Source organism: Boleophthalmus pectinirostris, unplaced genomic scaffold, assembly GCF_026225935.1.
Source record: "Boleophthalmus pectinirostris isolate CB_2022bp ecotype Guang Dong unplaced genomic scaffold, ASM2622593v1 HiC_scaffold_8, whole genome shotgun sequence".
Classification (NCBI taxonomy): domain Eukaryota; kingdom Metazoa; phylum Chordata; class Actinopteri; order Gobiiformes; family Gobiidae; genus Boleophthalmus; species Boleophthalmus pectinirostris.
The window spans coordinates 25,536,683-25,561,692 of NW_026571515.1; the positions used below are offsets into that span (position 1 = coordinate 25,536,683).

Consider the following 25,010-nt stretch of genomic DNA (forward strand, 5'->3'; position numbering starts at 1 on the left):
TTCAGGCTGGCTTATATATTTAAACTTTTCTGACACATTGCACACACACTCACCTAATCGTCCTGCTCCTGATACGCACGTGTTGGCATTTATATTTTACATCAGCCCCATACATACTGTTTATTGTTTCTTAAGCGAATGAATGTTCTAACTTGTGAGCTGCTATTTCTGTTGACTGGGGGAGGTAGTAAGAATGCGTTTATGGTCTCTCTTCTGGGCAATAAACCAAGTGACGCTCCTCAACTCACAAACAACTATCTCTGCAGCAGTGCTTTTCGGCAACGCAAGTCGGAGTCTCTGGGCTGTTCCCAGTGTAATGCGCGCGGGAATAGACATAAAAGTGATCATTTCTGCTCCCATCCTCGTTAAATCCAAGCACTTATTATGTCTAGCCTCACGGACAGGCCTGCTGTGACGACTGTGCTGGTCAATGTGTGACGCGCGCTCAAGGTACAGTTTCTTCATTTAAAAGGGGCGCATGGGTTTTGGCTTTTTGAATGACCAATTATTTTCTTATTTGAATAAATGGTTGACCTGTCTCTCTAACAATTTATGAGAAAGGGCCGCAGTAATCTAAGAGTCGACTGACAAATAATACATTTATTACTTTCACAAAATCAACATGTTTACTTTGGTCCATCATATTTAAAGTCTGTGCGTCTTACATGGATCGCTGTTGTGTTTTATTCCATGGCACAGCAAACTATTTATGTAAGAAATGTCAAGCGGAGAAATACAACAACTCACTACTCTAAGTCACTGATTTGTTCAGTGAGTGAATAGTTTCGCAGTGCAACAGCAGCGTTGCTTCTGTTGTATGAGGTCTAACTGAATGGACCATAAAAAGAGACAGGAACAAAGAGGAGGAAGTGGCCGGTGCAATAAAAGCTTCCCATCACCTTATTCCCGACCATATGTGACATCCGCGCTCAGTTCAGACAAACACATGTAAACGTTCCAGAAAACTAAAATACAAAACTATGCTAGATATTACAGTCTATATAAGACTCAGTTTCCTACGCATCTCAGAAACCTGCGTTTTTATCGTATCTATCTTATCGTAAACTAAGTGGAGCAAGCAGACAACTTTTAAAGAATGTAAACTTATTTATGAAAGTCTATGAAAACAAAAATTACTTTAAAACTCTCTGAAATGTCATTTAAATATTTCAGTAAGTATAGAATTAATTATGCCTTTTACCCTTTTTAATTAATCAATACGAGGCGTGAAGTAAAATAAATAAATACATAAATATGCCCAGCCCACATGAAATTTTGCGCATATCTGTTTTTATTATGTGTTATTATACTATTTTTATTTAATTTAGATTAACAATTCTCTTAAAATTATTTGACAAATGCAGAGAGCTCAGTGGTGCGCTTTTACAACTTTTCCAAATGTTTCGCTTTCCCAAATGCTTAAGTGTCCAACAACATGAGGGCACACGGCGGACGGATCATAAAGACTGGAGCTGTAAATAAACTGGACTCTCAGCCCAAAATGTGGTCTAAGAGTGGCTGGAATGCTGCCGAGCTTCTACACTGCCAGTGTGCAGAAATAGAAAGGTCACTCTTTCTCCTCGTGTGTTTTATTGCGGGCCGTAAGGCAAATCACACGCGCGGCTTTTGATGAGTGAAGGCGTGAAGCCGTTTGGTCCAGTTTTCCAGGATTGTGGGTGAAATCATATGCAATGTTAGACAAGTCACGTAAGTGCATGGCAACAAATGCATAAGCTAAACTATTGAATGTATTCATAGTTTGTTTATTATTATTATTATTATTATTATTATTATTATTATTATTATTATTATTATTATTATTATTATTATTATTATTAGTGCTATCCGTCACTTCTTAGGTTAGATATAAATTAACGTGCAGAAGTTCTGGAAGAGGCCTGCAGCAAAGCAGGGGCCCATTTGGTCAGAAATCTATGCGTTCTCGGCGCTTTAACATTCTACGGCACAACATCGGTCAGGATTAGTTGTGTGGGATCTGTGAAATTTCTGCTTTAGTGTTCATGATTAAAAACACAGCTTATGCCTACTACTCGCTCACTGCAGCTTTTAACCTTACTTATAAGGAGTAATTCTTATAGTAACAATGTAAAGCCCTCTATAAGCGCTTTACCATCGTCGGCTGGTCCAATTAATGTCCGGAAGTGTTCGACTTTTTGCTCGTTAAGCACTCAGGAAGCTGTTGGTCAATGAGCGCATGTTGATCCACACATCATAAATTATGACCATTAGCGAGAACATTTCAGGCTGTCGAGATTTAAAAGTGAGCTTCTAAATGTGGTGATGCGGACAGCTTCATTACTTCATAAGTTTTCATGCCAGAGTTTGTCTGCTTTAACAACACAGACGCAGTGCTTCTCCATTTCATTTGAACCCATACAGCATACACTGAGTAGCAGCACTCTTTCTGTCTTTCTGCAGGCTATGCGGAGAGGAATAGCGAACTCCAGCCACTGCAGCAACACCACCAGACTTCCAACGCAACGCACGACTGGAATATTGAGACGGCTGCGCGTCAACAAGCTTTTTGGCGTGATTTCGACCATGGAAAGGCACTTGGAGTGTTTTACTGAACTGCAGCAGCCTGGTAAACACCTGAGCGCTCATCAAATGTAACCAACTCACCACAAACGCTTAGTCCCAGTGTGTACCGTAATCCTGTCTGTCTTGCCAAAAGCGTGCATTGCACATTCTTTGTGACTTTATAAGGAATATTCACCGACGTTATACTGATGCTAATGAGCTTTGACTGAACATCAATGACATCACATTGCTTGTAAGGCCTATTGATTAAGACAGTGAATCCTGTTGTGTGTGTTATAAACAAACCAAACAAAAGCTGGCCTTACTTTATATCAATTAAGTGCATGGCATAGACTACATGACGTCCAAACGAAAGATGCCTTTCTTTTTCTGAGACTGAAAATGATAATGACATTGAAATGGCATTAAGAGGGCACATTATTATCCGTAGGTCAATTTGGGCCATGTGAAAAGTGTTATAGCTGCATGTGAAAACCCAACATCCGGCTCCAAATAAATAAAACAAACGACCTGCTGCTTGTCATTGTCTCGTCCGCACTTATGTCATAGCAGCACCATTTTAGATCTATCAAGCTGCCTCTTCACATTGGAATAAGTGCGCACCACAGCAACAGAAAATAAACCCACTCGACCCAGCGCTGTGTATCACTTATCCCCAGACCTGTCTCAAGCCTGGGGCGGCCAGCTGACATCCGCAGTGGACCCCGGAGCTGCCGTAAACATCTAAGAGCCGACCCCCGCCCACTTCCACATAACAACAGAACCTGGTGGTCGCTAGGGGGCAGTGCTGCTAAACAAGCCTGTCCGCCTGTCACTTCCAACATAGCTTGATGATTGTATGAATGCTGTACATGCGCGTTCATCAAATAACTTCTGGGTGTTATTCAAAATGTTGGCTTGAATATGTGACAACAAATATGACAGATAATTAGACTACACCCACTGACAAGACCAGCTGCAAGACCAATCCATCCCAGGCCAATCAAAGACATTGGCACCGTCCTCAAAGTTCACTCTGCTTTGGCAAGCAATAAATAAAACAAATTTGCAAAAATTACAAAATGCACAGCCACAACTCCGTGTGCTCTCAGGTGCGGCATAGGCTACAGGTAATAGGAGATACCTACTGGGGGCTGGAGGCTGCAGGCTACAGGTCAGGTCACATACATCTGTGCATTTCTCTGAATTTCAATCACGTCATTCACTTTGCATCAGCCGGCTTTGAAAAGCACACAAATCACAGCAGATGAACATTGGATTGAAGGAGACTCTGCCTTACCTCCCCGTGGCACTTTGCTGAGCGCATGCAGCTGCTGAGCGAGGGGTCACGATGGTGTGTAGGGGACATCACCACGGCGCGCAAACGGTCTCACTTCTTAACGTAAGGCATTTCAAGGAGACGGAATATAGCAGTGTATTTGTTTTCTCACAGCCATCTCCTTCTCCCAGTCGCGGCTTAGCTTTATTGCCTCCGGGAATAAACGCAGAGGCGGCGACTGCCCCGAAGATCCCTCTGTCAGGAAGTCAGACATCATCGGTGATTATCACACGGAACCGCAATCAAACGCCGCTTTACTACAGATATTTCATAAACGCAAAAACGAGCTTACGCGCAGCAGCCTAGCCTGCCGCTGATACAAGGGAAGGACCAGGGAATAGACAACAGCATAAAGTTCATGTTCATAGAGCGTGTGCCACGTGGCTCGCCTCAGCCTATCACAGAGAGGATTCAGTCGTAAACTTTTATTACTCAGCTGTAAATTTCTCTCTTTAACAACCAGGAATGTTTGCACCCATCTTTTCACTTCTTTTCAAATGGACAAAAAAGTGCTACACAATAAGGAATGCAGAATTCCACATATCTCACACATTTAAAAACATATATGGCAGTTCCTTTATATAGTTTGCCACAGAAGCTGCTAGGCCAGATACAAAATAGATTTAAGTTAAATAAGAAGAGGGGCAGTAGGAAAACCGAGATTTTTGGAGGAGAGATTGAGGAAAATTCGGCGCTTATTTTCAAATTAGATCAAAAACTTAAGTCTTTCGCATCTAAAAACAACAAAAATCCTATGCTCATGATCTACATTGTGCATAATCATGCATTTATTAGCTCATATTAAAAAAAATGCATGTGGCATAATGTTGATAAAAATAGATAAAAGCGCAGGTCTTCATTTAAGTTCTAATGTGGCTAACATAGATATTTTAACAAATATCTACAGGGCAGTGAAATGAAAACAAAAATAATGTCCGCTTTTTAAATTTATTTTTCGTTTTTCTTTTTTATTATAAATATTTTTATTTTATCTAGCCACAAACACGGAGGAAACCACACGTATTTTCTTGCATATTCGACGACTTCAAAAAGACACAATACTAAATTGTGTCTCAAAAATAAGTGCGTAAAATATTATTCCTGCTCATGACATGAGACGCAAATAATTTCTTCGAAAAAATATCAAAAGGGGTTGTTACGCGTAGTCAACAGGCTAGGTACTTTAGTATAACATAATCCAACAAGGAAATTGTTCTGATCTGAAAATAGGTGTACATACTTGTGGCGATGCGCGGTGTCCTTGCAGGTCATGGTCTGCACTGGTCCCAGACTGACACAAATAGCCACCGAGCAGCGTCTTTACACCACCAATAAACTTTACAACAGCTACACTAAACTTTAATGGCAATGTCAGCCCCATGCTAAAAGTACACACACACTGGCCATATGAGGCTCAGAAGGTGTCATTTAGGAACACACTATACAGATTGGATGCGCCTTTACGCACAGACGCAAAAGAGACACAAGTGCAAAATAAAGCACATCAATAAAAAAAAGGGATATATTACAAGTCTGTTGAACAAGCCTGTGTGTCACACATCAGTTTATTTTCCGTCATACATTACAATAATCAAATCACTTCGAAGTGAAGTTATTTTAGGTCACAACGCAAAAAGTGCCACAAATTTCTAAACAAATAATCAGCAGTCAATGTCAATCAATTATTCATGCATATTCCACTGTTAAATTTCCCTCAGTGTTCTTAAAGAAGATAAAGACGTTTTTCTCATAAGTATTTGCATCTAGCGGTTGCTTACACACCAAATGCACATATTCAAATTAGTGAATGGACGGGTGGCGCTGACAGAAGAGATGCGATCCCCTGAATAATTGAGCATAAGCGCAGCCAACGCAACTAATAATGGAAAAAAGTCAATACAATGTTACAACCGAAGTGAAGTAAAACCAGCACCTTATCGGATAAAGTGAGTGTAAATAAACTGCTCGTAATCTTTTATTGTATTATTTTGTCAAGCCTCAGTTCAAATAACACTTCAACGGTCAGGACATGGCGTTTCTGTCGCAATAACCTAGAAGAAGATGCTCATGCCACCGTAGACGAGCAGTTGGGTTTATACTCTATTTTGCTGATTTTTATCTCTGTCTTAGCTGACAGATACAATTTTGTATAGTTGGCTGGATTTTAATCATTTTTCAATTTTGTGAATTGATTAAAGGCAGATAATGTTATATTCTAAAAAAAAAAAAAAAAAAAAAAAAAAAAAAAAAAAACTGCGTGGGTTTCAAAACACATAAATAGAAGAATAAATCCCCCTGAAAGCTTTGTGATTACTTAGTTTACTGTATCATGACACCACATCAGATGTTAGTCAACCCATACAGTCATTATTCTTCCCAGCATTTATTAAAAAGGCTAAGAGTCCTCCCTTAAGACAAGACGCCTATTATTACGGGGATGAATCAAACGCGTGTGCATGGCTTATAGTGTACACAGCGCACGCACTCAATACTTTCAAGAGAAAAACTGACATAGCTGCATTTGATTTGATCTCCCAGTTTGAAATATTTGCATGTTTTAATACTGCAACGGACAGTGACTGAAAAAGTGTATCAATGTGCTTGGGGCAATTTTTTTCAAGTTTTCTAACGAAATGTGTAAATGGTTAAAGATACAGTTTCCTGGTAACTTTGCGTGAATGTGTAATGATGTGTTGTATTATTTTGTTCTTGTATATTTGATGTCTGGGCTAATACCTGTGACACGTTATTGTAATATTAATAAAAAACAGAAATAAGAGTGAGCCATCCTGTTTATTTGTGATTTTACATCAACAACGGCGAGGACACACAATTCCGTCTTTCACGGGAGAAACACCAGGAAACGAGCATATTGTTAACATCAATATATAACAAGACGTACATAAAGGTTATATTCAGTGCAAAACTACTACGCTATATCACCAGCACATTAAAATAAAAACTCCCTTATGTTTAAAATATGTGTTATTGTAGCAGGTATAATCTTACACATCGCTAAATGTGCGTTATAGGCAGTTTTAGTTGTTGGGGAAACAGCTTAAATCTTTTCAGAGCGATGCCCAAGAAAGAGCGTGGAATAAAAATCAGTAAAGGGCATGGCTCTGAGTTTAGGTAGTGCCGAGTACAATCTTAAAAAGGGTTGGCTTGAAGCTAATTGTCTTCCCAAGACTTAAATTGTCTTCAACAAGTGTATATTGTATATGGGGTAAATGCTACACAGTTAACTTAATAGAATAATAGAAGGTTATATAACACTTTAAAATTAAAATCATATGAAATCTGTATATTCCAAAATCTCTATTGCAATTCTCCCAGGTTTAGGTAGCATCAGAGAATTTCAAACGATTGCATTTCCCTGGTAATCCTAGAGAAAGGAAGTCTGAGGAGCTAATGGCTATCTCTAGGCCATCCACATAAAACGATAAACAGTACAGTAACAATCAAGATTCAAACTGGTTTATACACAGGCTGTGCGCCGATGTGACAGTTGCTATGAAGTCTCAACAAACCGGGCCTACAATTCTGAAAGGCTACTCGGATATGACACTGTAAATGTAGGCTGGTATCTATTTACAAAACACGTTGGCGTTGGTCTTGATCTTATTTGGCTATGCGTTTTGACAAAAGCACATTTGTAAAAATAGTTTTGCCATTTCCCATCGAACATGCGTTATTTTACAGAGACACTATTGACAGATTCAAGTCTCCCAGAAAACCCAAATGTTATAATACTGGTCAAATTTGGACTTTTTATGACAGCAATATTGGTGGGATTTTCTCCCTTTTGACAAATTGAATGGGTGGTCATAAAGTTGACGCTCTGTGCCTTCCTCTGACTCTCGGTCTGTTTATGGGGCCTCTCTTTTCTCTCGTTTTCAGCCATATAACCATAAAAAGGACCATAAAATCATTCCTTGGCCTCTTCCTTTTCTTCCGCTTCTTTCTCTTCAGTTTCTTCCCCTTCACCGTCCTCGTTGCCCTCCTCTTCGGCCTCGGCTTCAGCTTCTCCTCTCTGGCCTGGAAACTTGTCTTTGTTGTTCTCCTTTTTCCACTTCATCCTCCTGTTTTGAAACCAGATCTTGACCTGACGCTCCGTGAGACTGAGGGCATGGGACACCTCGATCCGTCGCTTGCGCGTCAGGTAAGGGTTGAACAGAAACTCCTTCTCCAGTTCCAGAGTTTGGTAACGACTGTAGGTTTGCCTGCCGTTTCGTCTTCCTGGTGCTTAAATGAAATAAAGCCAGAGGTTAGCCCAGACTGACCATGGTCTTTCATAAAAGCCCGCTAATGGCTTAAAATTAATTCTGCATTTACTTTATTTCCCTCTTGGTGAATACTCGCACAGTTAGGCATTATTTTGCCTTAAGTGCTGACTCTAACTTATGGACATCAAACTTAAAGTGTATTTGTATTCTATTTTGAATTTTCACTATTGTTTTGTTTGTGTTTTTAAGGTACTGGTGCGTTAAAGTGATATCACTGTAGGTAAGAATCTCACAAAATGATGCCATGAAATCTCTAGAGACATGCTGGATACATGTTTCCAATGGTAAATCAAATGTCTGTAATATCTCGTCTTATAGATGCATTAGTTACATATGTATCATTACAGTTAAATTGTATGCAGCAGTGTGACCCTAAAAACCATGGAGAGATTTTGCGCCAACCAGGCTCTTATCCCCTATAGCAGGAGAATGAAATTGTCCATTGCACCTATGACGTTTGAAGTTTGAAGCAGATAATCCCTACATAAATGGAGTTACTTAAAATCTTCATCTGAAACCGAGTTCAGAGATGTTTTTGAATGTCACACTGATCCTTTGTCAGATTTCTGCAAAAACTGACCTCATTCGTTCTGTTAGTACCTGGACATGTGTGTGAAGCTACGTGATCTTAGTTTTCTGTCACTTTGCATGTGGAGGCTACCCATATTTTGGACGGACGTATCCATCTTCCATGTGTTGCTTTTACAGGTTGTGAAATGTCTTATGAGAACGATAATTGACTTCAAAGATCTGGAGTCATGAGCTATGTTCAATATTGAGCTTTTTGAAGACACTTTTCAAAGCAACGTCTCAGCTCTGTATGGGCATGTGCTGCAGAGTTACAGCAGCCTGCAGTACAGGTTCTATGTGCCTCATCATGTCCCTCTCACTTATACCATTTATAGTATATAGGAGTTAAACATTAACTTATTTAACACACACACTCTCACAGAAATAGTCACAGACGCTCGTACACGCACGTTGACACATACACGCAATAAACAGTGAAAGAAAATGAAATAATAACATTATTCTGACCGTGGGGTCTCATCCAAGGGAACATAAGACTGGGAGAGGAGTTTTGATTTAAGTGGCCTTGTCCTTCTCCGGGGTTAGAGCTGCCCGACGATTTACAGTCTGGGTATTGCGCTAGGCTTGCGTCTTGCTGGGTACCATAAAGCGTTTGCCTCGGAAGGGCTTCATATCCATAAAATTTCGTTGCATCTCCGTGGCAAGCCAGGGCGCAAGGATTTTGCTGGTATCCGGGGTTAGAGATCCCCGTAGTTCCGTGGTGGAAAAAGTCCTGCACGTGATGGGACGGGTGTTGGAAGCCCGGTGCGGCTGCTCCCGGTCCGTAAACCAGCGTGTGGCTGCGGGCAACGCTCTGTGGAAACCTGCAGTCATAGTAAGTTGGCTCCAATGACTCGCTCCCTTTGTACTTAGAAAAAAGAGGGTTGACAAAATAGGAGCTCATTTTGAGTTAGCATCAAGCACACACGCTTTCTTGCTGCAGATAATCTCCTTTAGGATGATGGCAGCCTTTTGTTTAGGGTCCCAACTCCTTCAGCGCACACAGGCAGACAAACCGGAACTAGAAGAAACGCTGCCCCTTTGGACAATCTACGGCAGCTCACTCTCTCAGAGCCGTTCCTCTCGGCGGATTTCACTGCGTGTTCCCCAGGTTGTGCAGTTGCTTATTGCATGTGCTTTGAATGTGCGTTAAAGCTAATGTCAAAGAAGCTGTCCTGCTCCCAGCCGGCACAAGTCCCAGACGTTGCTCTTTTTCTTTTTCCTTTTTTTTTAGCTTCCCACTCAACCACCCCCACCACGGTCGCCCCGTTCCTCACCCTCCCTCCTCACCCCCACCCCTTCATCTTTTCAGCGACCGGTCAGACGTGAGGCTTACGTATATCCACCTTGAGAGGAGTTGTAATCATAATCAACAAGCAAAAAGGCTTTAAATATGATTCATGCTATATGTTTCTAACTCAAGGCGTTGTTAAAATGAGATCAGATGAAAACTGACAGAACGCAATAATTGTTAAATGCATTAAAATGGGCCTTAGGTTTGCGCATTAGTTTCTTTTCATTTTCTGTTCTTTTTTAAACATTTTTGCTTGTGGTAATGCGTAATTTCACTAACTGCATTATCATATTAAAGATTAAGTAATCAAAGAAGAAAAAATCGTTAAAGAGAGCACACACAAGTGTACAGGTGCAGAGTGAAGCATTTCGCGCGTTGTAATCGAGAAAGGCCATTGCGCGCCGTAAAACACTCGCAAATATAAACACGACCTATGAATACTATGGTGCCACTTACTGACCCCGTAAAACCGGCGCGCATTAGCTGTAAATCTCCCCACGTGGACCAGTTCATAAAACGCTACACGTACACGGATGTTTAGCCACAACGACTTCTTACAGCCATTCTCTGGTGTTGAGAATTTGCCAGTGTGGTTTCAACGCAGTTACTGACTTTCTGTAGCCAATATCGTAAACTATAAAATGCTCGAATTTAAAAGTCTCTTACACTCAATAAATATGCAGTTTGCCACTGTCTTTTTGAAACTGTTAGAAAATAGTTTATTATTATTATTATTATTATTATTATTATTATTATTATTATTATTATGGTTATTATTATTATTATTATTACTATTATTATTATTATTATTATATGTTCCTGCTTTTTTGCTCTATTTTTTATTTTTATATTTGTTTAAACTGTACATAGATGTATACTTGCACTTGTAATTGCTGAATAAAAAAAAAAAAAAAAAACATGAATATGTAATTTAATTGTGCTTTTGTAATTAAAATATTCTCCTTCAATATTGTCATGCCTCGTTTGATTTTACTGGCTACTTCCATAATAATACTAATAATAATATATGGTAATTGCCTATATGAATAGCCAATATATACAGCCTATTATAATCTATCGCAATGCTGTAATATATATATATATATATATATATATATATATATATATATATATATATATATATATATATATATATATATATATATATATATATATGTACTCCTCTAACTTTTTGTAATCCAGGAGGCCCACATTTTATTCTACAAATGTGGTAATACTAATAAGTATAATTTTGTCAGTTAGAGATTATATACTTTTCATTTCATCCATGTCACTTGAGGGACAAAATCCCCTTGTAACACACTTCTTAGGCTTAAACCGTGGATCAACAGCGTCATCTAGTGTTCAAAGTTGTGTCAAACGAGTAGCGCTCCACCAATCAGAAACGACTGCAGTGTGGACACAAGTCAGCCCGTTTGTCTCAACAATGGTCTCTCTATTCCGTTTCTGTAAACATTACAAAGATAAAAGTGCAATAAAATTTCAGAATTTAATGTTTTCTATTTCGACTTTGATTTCTTCCTGCCATAAAGACAATCTCGATACCTGACATAATAGCGTGCTCGAGCATCTCTGTTATGCATATAAATATTGACTTGTCCCATAATTAATGCATGAGAGCTCTTATATGAAGCAGGGTAGTGCGGGGTTGCTGCTGGCCATCAGGAAAGGGTAAGCTAACTAAACATTGCGCATGGCTCTCCTTTGAACGAGTCAGCCACTTCCACCACCACCGGCCATTAAAACCATAAAGTAATTTAGGCCAGACGTCTAGCCAGTTAGTCGAGTTTGCTTTGTTCGTCTGCATTTGAGACAAACAGCCGTGCTCCAACAGGGGCTGTAAAACTGGCATTTTTGTCCGAGCAGTGCGGAAATGCTGGATTGGTCTTTTGAAACGACAGCATCCTGTCCGTATTGTTAACCACCACAAAAAGGCAATTTAGGTTGATCCCAGGAAACAAATGTGAGACATGAGGTGAATTGCATTCATAAACAACTGTTGTTGAAATTGTAGTTTTTATCATTGAGGTAGCATCGTTTAACAAGCTGCAACATACCAACATATGGGTCTATCATGTAAGGAAACTTAGTTGCAGAAGACTTAGATACAGATAGATTGTTTAGATGCTGGTCAAGCCGTTATAAATTGGATATAGTGACCGACACACACAACGTGCAACTGTCGAGTTTACACTGCGCTCTCTGTGTTACGTAAAACAGACAGCATCTCATGGTTTCTCTTTTATGGATCCTTGTGTTGATTGATGCATATGCTAATTCATGCAAATTATAAGATATAATTTAATTTATGAATAATGAATACTGAATAAAGAATGCATCCAAACAAAATGTTGTTTCGAGCGTTTTTTATCCAAATTTAGGAAAAAAACAAAAACAAAAAACGTATAATCTGTTTTTACATGTGTTTTCGGTCAAGATCAACGGACAATCCACTAATTTATTTAGTTTTTATGTTTGTATTTACACAAATCTATTTTCACACGTCTTTCTTATTCAGAATATGTTACAGTCAAAGAAAGCTGAAGCACAAATACAACAATAAGTATAACAAAATACAAGGCAACCGTGCGAGCGCAGGTGTTTGGATAAAACCCACCTGAGCAGCAACAAGGTATCAAAAAATGAAAGACACATACACGTAATAAATTATTGTGTTTATGAAATCTAAATGAATTCAAGTATTCTCTCCAAAGACAGTAGGCTATCCAAACAGTATTAATTATTATACAATAAAATACAAAGAAAATGACTGAGCCTATAGTCCTCTCTTTATTATTTCTATACATTTAATTATTTTAAGGACACGAAATTGTGCACTGAGAAAGACAAACAGCTTCAAAACAACTAAGAAGACTATAAATTGGGACAAAGTGATAAATACAAAGAGGAAACGCGGTGTTTTGGTTCATCTGTGCTGTCCATTCACTAGTGGTTCTACTTGTGATTTGACAAATATAGTCCTTTATTATTGTTCTTTACCCTCTCCCTTTTCTTTATTCATTTTCTTCATCTTCATTCGTCGGTTCTGAAACCAAATTTTGACCTGCCTCTCGGTCAGATTCAGGACCCTGGCGACTTCATAACGCCGATCCCTTGTAAGGTACATATTAAACAAAAATTCCTTTTCCAGTTCAAGAGTCTGGTATTTTGTATAAGGGCATCGCTTCTTCCTCGTCGATCGGGCGTGTATCCAATTTGCCACTGGATTGTCTGTAAAATTGAAAAAAAACAAAAAAACAAAAAAACTCATAAATGAGATAATTCCAAGAGTCACACGTTTATATAAGATAGACAGGCCTACAATTTTGTCAAAAGTGTGCTATCCTTCTATAGGCTAAATTAACAATATAGCAATATAATCTATTTCAAAGACTTAATTTTGCCAAAAAATAAAAATATATAGGCTAAACATTTTATGAATACGAAGACTATAAACATAATGGCTGAGCAAGAAAATGATCCAAACGTATAGACATTTTCATTCTTGTCCCCTTAACTTGTGAGTAACACCGTCGTAAAATACTCAATGTGCTTATTCACTTTATTGGCCCATAAAGTGGCCCGTAGTTCAAGCCTTTACAGGTCCGTGGTGAAAGTCTTCGAGTAAGTCTCTACATTCCTCAAGTTAGTTTTCAAGGATGGAGGGATTTTGGATAGACCTGAACGTAAGAGACAAGAAAACTAAGTTTCATTGTTATACACAGTTGGCTAAATTACTTTAACTTTAACGTGAATTTTATCATTGAGAATAAAACTGGACAGTTTATTTTTTCTGTAGGCTATATGGGCCCATAATAATAATAATAATAATAATAACAACAATAGCAACAATAATATTATTTTTAAAAAAGCAGCACAAAGTCAGTTTATAGTTTTCATGTGCCAAATGAAATGGCACTGGGTAAAACAAAATAAAATAAAATCCATTACAAAAAGAAACACATTTCGTGAGGAATCCTGATTCACATTAAATGGACAACCTCTGTGACAATCCCCCAAATTCAACGTCTTGTTGTATAGGTTTGAGTCCATGTTTACAACCCTGCCAGTTTTATAGCCCCAATATTATCCTGCTAGTAACCTTCCTAAAACTATTCCCATGCAGATGCGCTTCGCAGCTTAGCACAAAGGGGAAGGAGTAGCTTATCATTTCTGTCTCTGTCTGAATTTTCAAACATTTTGAAGCGAAAGACGCCTCAAACTCTCCCCGAGCAGCCCACCCGCCTGGATAGCACGACAAGAGCTTGAACTTACTCGGGTCTAGCTCCGGCTTGTCGTCTTTATGTTTTCCTGAAGTCAGAAACTCCGATTCGGGAGAGGGCACGTTCGGTTGGGTCTTGTCACGTATGTCAGTGGGGGAGCAGTACATATAATCCGTGAAGGTCCTTCCGCTGGAGCCAAGACACTCTCCGGCTCTGTGCTCCTGATAATGCCTGCTGTTCCCTGGATAGCCGTGGAAAGGCACTGCCCCGGAGATAGGCTCCAGCCATGAGCGCATGTACCGCGAGTCTGTGCTTAAGTGTGGCTGGTGACTGTAAGGATGGTAAACGACAGAGGACTGCGAGTGAACGGGAGCCCAGGAGCTGGAGAATACGGCTGGCTTTGGTGCGAAGCTGCAGGAAGGGAAGTCGGCACACTCCGGGACTAGGGTCGTCGGGCGAGAGCCAGCGGGATGAGAACCAGCCGCTGAAAATCGACTGGCAGCGAGAACATCCTCATTCTCATGGTTGATCAGTGAGTCCACATAATAATTTGTTATGGGACCCGTGGTCGACATGTCGATGCGTCCAGGCTCTTTTACATGCATCCGATTATTATATGGACTGTATGTGTACTTTTATCTAGCCATAGAACAATCAAGGCAGGTAATTATTTCTCTGCACTTCCCTGGCTGCGATTGGCTACCTCGGCAACACGTGATTATATTTACCCAGTCAAAAATTGTACAGTGGATCAATGCGCCACACAGCCAAGAATACAAATGCAAGTAATTCTAATAATGCGTAAGCTACTTTTTTGCTTATGCTTGTGGACTTGTTAGGCTAACTTCACAATGATTATTTTATAATGAAAAATAAAATTAAAAAAATCTTAAACAGCACAAAAGTAGGCGTTTCTTCGGACGAAGCACAGACTTGCGCGCAGTAAAAAGCGACAGAGGCACTATTTGATGTTGTAATCAATCTCTGTCTAGCAACTCCAACCAGCCCAATGTTATTCCTATGGATAGCTACTAACCCATTGCAGCAGCGGTCATTATGCAATACTTATCTTTATCAGCACGGAACATTTGATCAAATGAGCCTATGACATCTGATCTCTGCTGTTTAGCACTTAAAAGGAGACGGCTTTAACAAAGTCTAGCTACTGATGGGAGAGAACGACGCACATGATCCCTTCAACAACAATAAAGTTGAGGAAACAGACTGATGTAGGCTATTTCTTAAATTAATGCACAGATGGAAGAGAGATAAAGGTTCTTGACAAGCCGCCCACTGCAGCGAACAATGTTATGGCTAGTGGTGGTTCGTGTTTTTATGCCTATCAATAAATTTTAACGAGCACCATTTGATTGTTCATAAACGTGTCGTTAATAGGACTACAACCGACTTCTTCGTTTAACATAAAACCACCAAGACTGTGCGCACGAGAAACAATTCATATCAAGTGGAAGGGTCGAGGACAGGAAGCCCGGAGACTGCTGAGAGAAGGAGGTAAAAAGGTTGATTAAAGGACTAACCAGAATGCTTTTATAAGATATTGGATACTGTTACAGTGGCTCTAATGGCAGTAGCTCGCTGTTTTACACCAGGCCAGCTTGCCATTTGCCTGTGCCTGGGAAATAAACTCTAATCGCTCCAAATAAAGCAATATAATGTGCTGTGAGTAAGAAGAACCGTGCGAGGAGTGTGTCGCCTGTTACAATTACGTGTAGCCGAATATTAGCAGCTGACTGCTGAAATTTTAATGTGCGATAAGACACAGGAAAAGGGGGACAAGGTGGTGTCATCATCTTGTTGTGTTTTTACAAAATTTCCGTAAGTGCGAGTATGTTAAAGCGAACGCAGCACAGTGATAAAACAGATATAAGTGACTAAAACACATTGTTTGCTTACGTGGCTGTGAATGTCTATACATTTTGATTTTACATTTCGTATTTTGTGTATATTTAGGCCTTTATTATAGTGTATAAGTGTATACTATGCCTATTTTTACCCAGAGCTCCTAATGTGAAAAATTACCAGGTATCATACAGTATAACGTATATTTAAAATGCATTATCAGGTTTTTACCATTATAACCACGCTCAATGCGTATCTGGTGACGATAGACTGTTTTAAATTAAAATAATGTTTATTTATTTATTATTATTATTATTATTATTAATATCAAAAGTAATGTGAACGCCTAATAATATTTTCAAGACGCACAAGGTTTTCCCTCGTCTTTGCTCCTGGGTTCAGATTTAGCCATGACATTTTAACGGCCAGACGTCAGACCTTAACCTAAGAAACGCCAAAAGGTGTCCGGCTTATGGCAGGCTGGGGTCTGATTGCCTGGCCGGCCAAGAATACACACTTCCCCAATGTTTTACGAAGAGAGCTCCTGTGTACAGGATATACACAGAGAACCAGTTTGGATCTTCAGCAGTTCTGAAGGAAAATAAGATCAGAGATTATAGCCTAACTTGACGTATGGTAGCTTGAATAATAAAGTAGGCCTGTACATCCCTTTATTCTAATGGTGCCATTAAACCTGCAATGGAAGTGCTCAATGACCTTTATTACAAAAACATAAGGCAGTAAACGCTTTAAAGGGCCATGTGTCAGTGAGTCTAGACCTCTTCATTGCAATTAATAGCTGTAAGAACGGACTCTAAATTGATCAGTGTTGGTATCTGTACGTGAGGAAGTGTTGATGCTAATGACGTATGCACTATGGTTTGGAGAAATAAAATAAAACACACTTGATAAATATGCATTTATGTATTTTGTTTTTTAATTTTTGTGTGACTGATATATCAGCTTTGGGGGGTTGGAATAAAATTGTGTATCACTGAATGATGTCTTTTTGTGGTTAATCACGAGCGTGTAGGCTACAATACGTTAGTTTTATACATTCTGACATTTGACCATTATGCTCTCGAGGAGTACCACATCTTTTAATCCGTGTGTTTTGAGGATACGGTGGTGTGTGTGTGTGTGTGTGTGTGTGTGTACATCAGACTTAACCTTGTTTTTGCCAAGATTTTATTTTGTTTCGGAAAATGAAAAAAAGTCTATAACACTTTGTCACCATCAACAGACAAATGCGTGCACAAATTATTTATACAATAGACGCTATATTTGATATAGTTTATCTAGAAATTATAAATGGATCATAATCGTTCCGATGTGCGAGGTGCCCATGAAAAAAACTCATACAGAGAAATCTAAATCCTTCATTTACTACAAAATATATTTTACACATATGTTAAGAGTGGTTTCGTTTTTATTCCATGGCGATTCTTAAACGAGATTATTTACTTAATTACGGGGGGAGATTGAAGTATGCCTAAAAAAGATTAAAGTAATTTTGTTCTCGTTAATGAACGCGGAATAGGATTCACTTAAAATATCCACAAAAACGCATCGCGTACCATCACACGATCTCCAAGTGTTGTACATAATAAGATTAAAATGTTCTGGCAGAAGTATTGAACATTTGTGATATTCCTATAGTTTGCACATCTGAACTTTTATCTGGTCAGAAGAGCATAATTGCGTTATTACACCACGTAAAATGTTCCAGAGAATAGGCTGCCTCAATGTTTGGTTGCTGTCCGCACTACAAAGTGAAATTAATGGTTTTATGTGTATATGGTTTTAGGGCGAATCTTTGGAGCTCCCGGTGCTGTTTCCTGCGCTGTAAAGCCTTTGTCAGTGACGCATACCAAGGAAGATACTCATTCACCAAACTGAATGAAAGTGACTTTGGATTCCAGACTGTCTCTTCCAGATGCACTACCGCCATTAGGGGAGGGGGCAAGAGAATTAGCAGTTTGGTCACTATAAAAAAGTGTGCTTTCAAAGTAGGAACATACACTATTTCAGAAAAAAAAACAAAAACGCATCATCACATGAAGGGTATAAATAAAGAATTCAATGCGAAGATCGCAGTTACAGCCATTCGGCCACTCTTTGTAGGCCTACAGCCTTTTTTTTCTGCATTTCTTTATTTAAAAAAAAAAACAAAAAAAACTCAAATGACAAATTAATTAAAATTAAAATGATAATGATTTAATTTGGCATTGTTGACTCATATGGGTATTAGCTGCGTTAATCACTTAAGTGATTTTTATTAGTATTTATGTATTTATGTATTCATTTATTTAATTATTTATTGCTTCATATCACAAATACTAGTGTCCTCAAACGAGACTATGGCATTATGCCAGTTTACAAACACAACAGTTCATTTCAAAAATAAAAGATAAAAAAGTGTACAAAATAAAATACAGCCTATACAACTGCAGCGACTATTATAAAGAAATTATAAAAAATGAATTTAGTATGCATATGAATACTGAAAAAACAGTCACTACAACGAGAATGATATCCAGGCTATAATACATAGGCTATTTAGGCTAGGATATTTATTTTTACGGGTTATTCGTATTTATTTTTATCTGATCATGGTTATCACATCCAAATGATACTGAACGAGTCCAAATGTCATCTGATGCCTCTCATAAACTAACTGAAGCCAATAAACATGTGCAGAGAAAAGCTCAGCCTCTGACAGATGCACCACAACCGTCTCAAAGTTTAGCCTGTGTTGTTTACAACCTATTATGCTTCTGAGAGCCTCGCGAGTTTTTACAGCCCGCCACAAAATCCTGCCAAAGAAAGAAGCTCTCTGTCCAAGGTATTACAAGCCAGTTCATTTACAATGCCATTTGCGGGGACCTGTGTGGTAACGGATATTCAGCGGAAATTGTGCCCTTGATGAAGACGAACTGACGTAATCAAGGCAGTTTCTTGTTGCCGAGCCAGGAAGCCAACCCCAACAACATGAAACTACCTAAACCACGCTTCAGCTTCGCGCAAAGGGGTTATAAACCACGGACCAAAAACATGCCAAAGCCAAATGAGGATTATCTAGCAGCACAAAGGAAGGCGAGTATACGAAACCATCAACAGCTTTAAGATATAGGATACACTACGCAGACTGACATATAGTTTAATAATATATTCTTTGATTGCTTAAATTTGAAAAGGAAGCTTGAAAAACCCATAAAATACACACATCCCTTAATGTAACGAACAAAGCCTCTTAATTCCACTGACAAAATAAACAAGAGCCATCAGCAAAGCAGGCAAATCAGACAAGCTCTCAGTACTGTCGACATGCAGCACGCGCATACATGCCTGCCAGTAGCTGTCAAGTGCGCTCCTCTGACAGTTGTGACATACTTTCCAAACAGGAAATTAAAATATTACGTAAAATCATGTCCTACCTTACTTGAGTCAGAAGGTAATGTCCGCTTGATAGTTTAGTTATCCACGTGTTTGCCTCAAAGCTTCAGTTATATGCTGTCCATGCAATCGTCGCTGTCTTTATCCACCATCTTTTTCCATCTCATGTGCCCATAGTGCTCCATGTATTATTCCAATTCGGAGGCGGAGGCTGCATGCTTCTTTCAGCCCAGCGCCTTGCTTTGGATCCTGCAGTCTGGGTTAGCCCTCCTCCACACACACACCTTTAAACGCATCTTTACTGCTGCAGCACATTATATTTGCAGATCATAAAATCCACCCCCAACGCTTTCCAGGGCGAACCTGACATTAGAATTTTATGACCTTGACTTACAGTGGTCACCTGGATAATATTTAAATCAACGTTATGGTCTCTCACTTCTATTAAAGCTGCACTAAGATCTCTTTCTCTCATCCCAGTGCGTCTCCCCTCCCCTTTATTTTCAATAAATGCCATAAATTGCTCTCGTAATAATTCCTTCGTTTCACTTGTTGAGAATTAAACTTTGGACAATGCACAAGAAACACTGAGTTTACAAGCAGGGGGAGGAAGCAGTACAAGTGGTCAAACTGCTCTGCAAAGTAAGTCAAGAGTTATTTACAAGCTACCAAAGATGTCCTCCCTCTCTTATTGGTACGATTGCAGGGTGATAAAACTGCAGTGTGCCGTAGAAGCAACCCTGAAAAGTATTCCATTGAGTCTATAGCAAAAGTTACATTAGGTCTACATTTAGGAGAAATAATGCATATTGTCGCAACATGTGATGTATCAGTCTGTCTTTATGTTATCTGAAGTGCTGCGATTAGCCATTGTTTAAAGCGCAGGATTCAAGTATAGTTGTAAAACTGCATTCTATTCCGACTTTCTCTGCTTAACTTCTTGAGCTTCATGCGTCTGTTTTGGAACCAGATCTTGACCTGTCTGTCGGTCAGGTTGATACTCCGGCTGATCTCCAGGCGGCGCTCCCGAGACAGATACATGTTGAACAAGAACTCTTTCTCCAGCTCCAGCGTCTGATGCTTTGTGTATGGGCAGCGCTTCTTTCGTCCACTTTTGGCTTTTAACCAGCTCCCTCTTGTCTCTTTCATATCATCTGATAAAGGAAAAGGTATACAAACGTTAGCAGAGTTAGAACACAAAAAAATTATATAGGCCTACGACGTGGATAGCCTATTCTTTGTTATTTGTCCTGATGAACACGCCCATATCTCAAATATCCATCTTCGCTCCTGGATCAAACGCACGTTTTATATGGAGCGCTTGGAAGTGCACTCTTCGCAGCCATCTTTGAAAATAATCAGACAGCTGCGAATGGAGAATCTTGTGATGCGAACTCCCACTGTTTCTAAATTGTTTTTTGCTAGAGTCACGCCTATAATGAGATCAAACCACACGTATAAGCAGTTCTTTTGTTTCGGTCTATGACACCTCAGACTCTCATAAAAATGTTATTACCTTTGCGCGCCGGAAATATGATATTTTGTAACATCATGTTAAAAGGCTAACAAATAGACTGCAAGATGAGTATACGCTTCATTGTGCAGAAAAACACAGCGATTAGACCGAATGGATTCTAATTTGGTTTTAAAAGCGTAATATTAGCTTTGTATATAAAAGCATATATAGTAGTTATTAACAAGATTTCTAAATATGTATAGGTTAATTGGCAATAACAATTTTAGACAAAATACAGAACACAGAACAGTCAGATTCGCACATATAGCCCCACTTTGAAAAAAAACAGTTTGTTTGTAAACCATTAATTGCATCCCCACCACAGTAATGATGATGATGATGATGATGATGATTATTATTATTATTATTATTGTTTATTATTATTATTGTTATTATTATTGACAAAATCGCAGGTGACCTTTATGGATTAAAGTAATTCAGGTTTATTGTAAAGCTAAACGCTTTTCTGTCGAATGGAAGGTTCGGGCAGAAATGTAATAAATATATATATATATATATATATATATATATATATATATATATATATATATATATATATATATATATATATATATATATATATATATATATATATATATATATATAGCTAGCCTAAAGAAAGTGTCAAAAGAAGTGTGTGAAAAGAACGAGTTAGTGCGCACGTGTAGCCTCCTGTGTTTGTTTGACTGATCAGCACCCATCTCAGATTCTCACGTTAATAGAATGGTGTTAAATGCCATGAGCTACAAAACCCCCGACAGGCTGTCAGATGCCAGCCTTGTACACATGCGTATTCTGTTTGACTCCTATGAAATATCCACGCACTTAATTGAAGTCATGCTTATGAATCACACATTTGCATGCACCATTTGGGGAATAAAGGGAGTTGAGAGGAGGTGGGGGAGTTTGTAATGTACCTTTTAATTCTTCGTCCGAGTTATCAGAGCAACTGTCAGTCTTTACAGCCTCTTCCCTTCTGCTCTGACTCTCCACTGATTTTGAAACCTCGGTTGCTTTTTTCGGCGGTTTGCTGCAACTAATTGTTGTTTCTTCTTCTGTTGAATCATCAGCCAAGTGGGTCAGAGAAGAGAAGCCGGAGGGAAACTGCTGTTGGTTGCCCTGCTGCGGCCTGGCCTCCCTGTACGTCTGGAAACAGCCGCTAGACGAGCGGGCAGCTTGCTCAGGCCTGCGGCTATTGTCTTGTAGCCGGATGTAAGCCGTCGACTCTGTTGTCTCTTTTCCCTTATTACCACAGTCGCTCTGATAAAGACAACAAAAAGCCTCCTCTTTGACGTTGCCTGCGGGAAACGAACAGGGATGTAAACTCTGTGCAACAGGTTGGTCTCGGCTGGATTTGGAGCCCGGGGTCCATGTGGCCGGTCGTTGGGACAGGTATGATGCATACTGAACGTTTCCAAAAGCCAAGTTGCCAGAAGGATTGTTTTTACACGTTTGTGGAGACGGTCTCAGCTTCTGTATGTTTCTCATCTCGGAATATCCGTAGTCTGCAGATAAGGGGGTGTACATTCCAGGGTTGCTGGAATAACCATCACCCATAAAACAAGATGATCCACCCTTGAAGGAATCCATGAGGAAGTTACAGCTATAGGCTATTCGGACATGACATTTTTGTTTTTTAAGATAGTATCATCAAATCTGGATGGCTGTTTTCCAGGAGAATCGGATAGGGACTGACATCTTTTGGTATCCAAGTGCAAAAATATCAGTAACATTATTAAAGATGCTGAGAGAAGAGTCATGTGATTTTCAGACCAATAGAAACGTGGAAGTGGCCTTGATGCTCCAGACTGACATGACGTCAGTCCGGTCAAGTTGGGGAATGAGAGAGCTTTTTCGTGGAGCACGGACGCCACCGTGTGGTCTATAAGCGCAACTAACAGCGGCCCCTGACAAAAAGAACAAAGGAGCTGCCGCTGCAGGAGGAAGTTAAATACACCTAACCATGGCTTTGGAGTTGGACGACTTTTTGTTTTAGGTCGAAATCTCCAGAAAATACATTCAAAGTCGACGCTGGATTCCCTGTCTATGGGAACAGAGGGTTTGTTAAAACATAGTGTATTTGTTTTTGTCGTAGGCCTGTGTAATTTATTGTTAACTTAATATTATACAAAGGGGTCTATGAAACTGTATTTAAAATAACCTTTCCACTGACACGTCAAGCTACAGGCTACACGATTCTAATTCAATATGATAACAAGTATAATTCCAGTAACAGACGCTTTTAACGTGTTTGATTGACCGTTCTCGTAAGTCTAGGCTATTTTATGTCCATTTCTGTAGGCTATTGTTTTGACAGTGAAGGGAATTCATCATTACTCAATTTGCGCAAAGCATCACTTAATACATTCTTTGTTAATACATTTGTATTGTACGCTGTAATATACAATTTTTAAATATAAGTTGTTAATGTTATGTGCACGATATAACATTTCTATTTTGAAAATGTTAATTGGGCTTTGCATGATAGTCTACAGCACACTCCGTGAAGAGAAAATTTCAGTTTCAAAAGCATTTATTAATGTGTTCTAAAACAAGAAATTTTTGTCTGCTCGCTTTCTTTTTCTCTGCGTAGATTAAATTGAGTTAGATCTAAATAATAGACAGGCCTATATATTTGGATATATATTTGGTTAATTAAGCACAGAACTCAAGATTTTGGCTACTTTCGCTGTAGACGAGTAAACAGAGGAAAGCAGAATCTTAACGATAGCCCGCTGATGCACGCTGGCTCGCCTTACATTTTATGACCAAATGTGAAACGTGGTTTTAAAAAATGTAAAAATATTTAACATGCTAAATTCAATAAAGAAAAAACAAGTTTTGTTTTGTTGTTGTTGTTTTTGTTGTTTTGCCTGTTTTCTTGTTTAAAATAGCCTACATGTTTTCTCCAAGATAAATACGTAATTTGTGCAAATATTTCTATATAAAAAATGGGCTTATAAATTCTTCATAAGTTGACACCCCACTGTCTGTTTACGCGTATTTAGTTCAACGATGTAACAGAATAAGCGTTCATAACATTGTGTTAATAGCCTGTTTATCTCAGTATAAAGCAGCATCAGGTCAAACAAATTACAATACAAGATGTGAGAAAAAAAACTTGTGTTTGTCCTTTTTAATTTTGAGAGTGTTATTGTTTCCATGAGACACCTGAAACTACACTTAAAATATGCGTTTGGTTTGGTTTGGTTGGGTTGGGTTTGGTTTATTCACACTTGACAAGCTCGAAAACTGCTTTATGGCGGCTGACATACGGACTTTTAAGATTTGCACGCAAAACATGTCACGCAACAAAAACTGGTATACGTGTTTTGTTCCCTTCCACACAAATATTGACTACAAAACGCCTTCAATCAAAATAAATAAACACACGCGTAAAGTCGTGACCGTGTAAATTAAACTCTTGTGTGTTTTATCAATTTACGTGAGAATCTGCACGGTTTTTGTCATATGAAAAGTGCCTTCGCTATTATCAATTTATAAATAAAGTATTCTAAATAAAGGGCAAATTACACTAAATTGGGTGTATCGCATTTTGCGCATTCAGCCTTCACACACATCATGTTCAAAAGTCTTTGCACACTCTGAGCTCAACTTTCCTCTAAACTGTATTAAATTATGTATGTTATTTATGCCACATTATGGCCAAATATTGTGACACGATTTAAAGAATTGAGTTTATTGAATTTATTTAGTTGGCTACCTATTATTAATCAATATATAGCCATTAGTAATTTACTACTACTACTGCTACTACTACTACTACTACTACTACTACTACTACTACTACTATTACTACTACTACTACAACTACTACTACTACTACCACTACTACTACCACTACTACTACTACTACTACTACTACTACGCTACTAACAACAACAGCAATAATAATAATAATAATAATAATAATAATAATAATAATAATAATAATAATAATAAT

The 25,010-nt window shown here is 38.8% G+C and overlaps 3 protein-coding genes across 3 annotated transcripts; all 3 read right to left on the minus strand.

Moving 5' to 3' along the window:
• Positions 1–7,745: 7,745 nt before the first annotated feature.
• hoxc8a (homeobox C8a) lies at positions 7,746–9,640 on the minus strand. Its single transcript, XM_020929607.2, has 2 exons — positions 9,205–9,640; positions 7,746–8,125 (listed from the first exon to the last, which is right to left on the minus strand). The coding sequence occupies exons 1-2, from the start codon at positions 9,638–9,640 to the stop codon at positions 7,809–7,811; spliced, it is 753 nt and encodes a 250-aa protein (XP_020785266.1). The 3' UTR covers positions 7,746–7,808.
• A 2,841-nt stretch (positions 9,641–12,481) lies between these two features.
• Positions 12,482–14,896, minus strand: hoxc9a (homeobox C9a). The gene is made up of 2 exons (XM_020929630.2): positions 14,327–14,896; positions 12,482–13,282 (listed from the first exon to the last, which is right to left on the minus strand). The coding sequence occupies exons 1-2, from the start codon at positions 14,877–14,879 to the stop codon at positions 13,038–13,040; spliced, it is 798 nt and encodes a 265-aa protein (XP_020785289.1). The 5' UTR covers positions 14,880–14,896; the 3' UTR covers positions 12,482–13,037.
• A 5,304-nt stretch (positions 14,897–20,200) lies between these two features.
• Positions 20,201–22,806, minus strand: hoxc10a (homeobox C10a). Its single transcript, XM_020929736.2, is given in 4 exon segments — positions 20,201–20,684; positions 21,964–22,652; positions 22,654–22,751; positions 22,753–22,806. Coding segments are annotated over 4 exon segments (1,107 nt in total). The 3' UTR covers positions 20,201–20,418.
• Between the last annotated feature and the right edge of the window lie 2,204 nt (positions 22,807–25,010).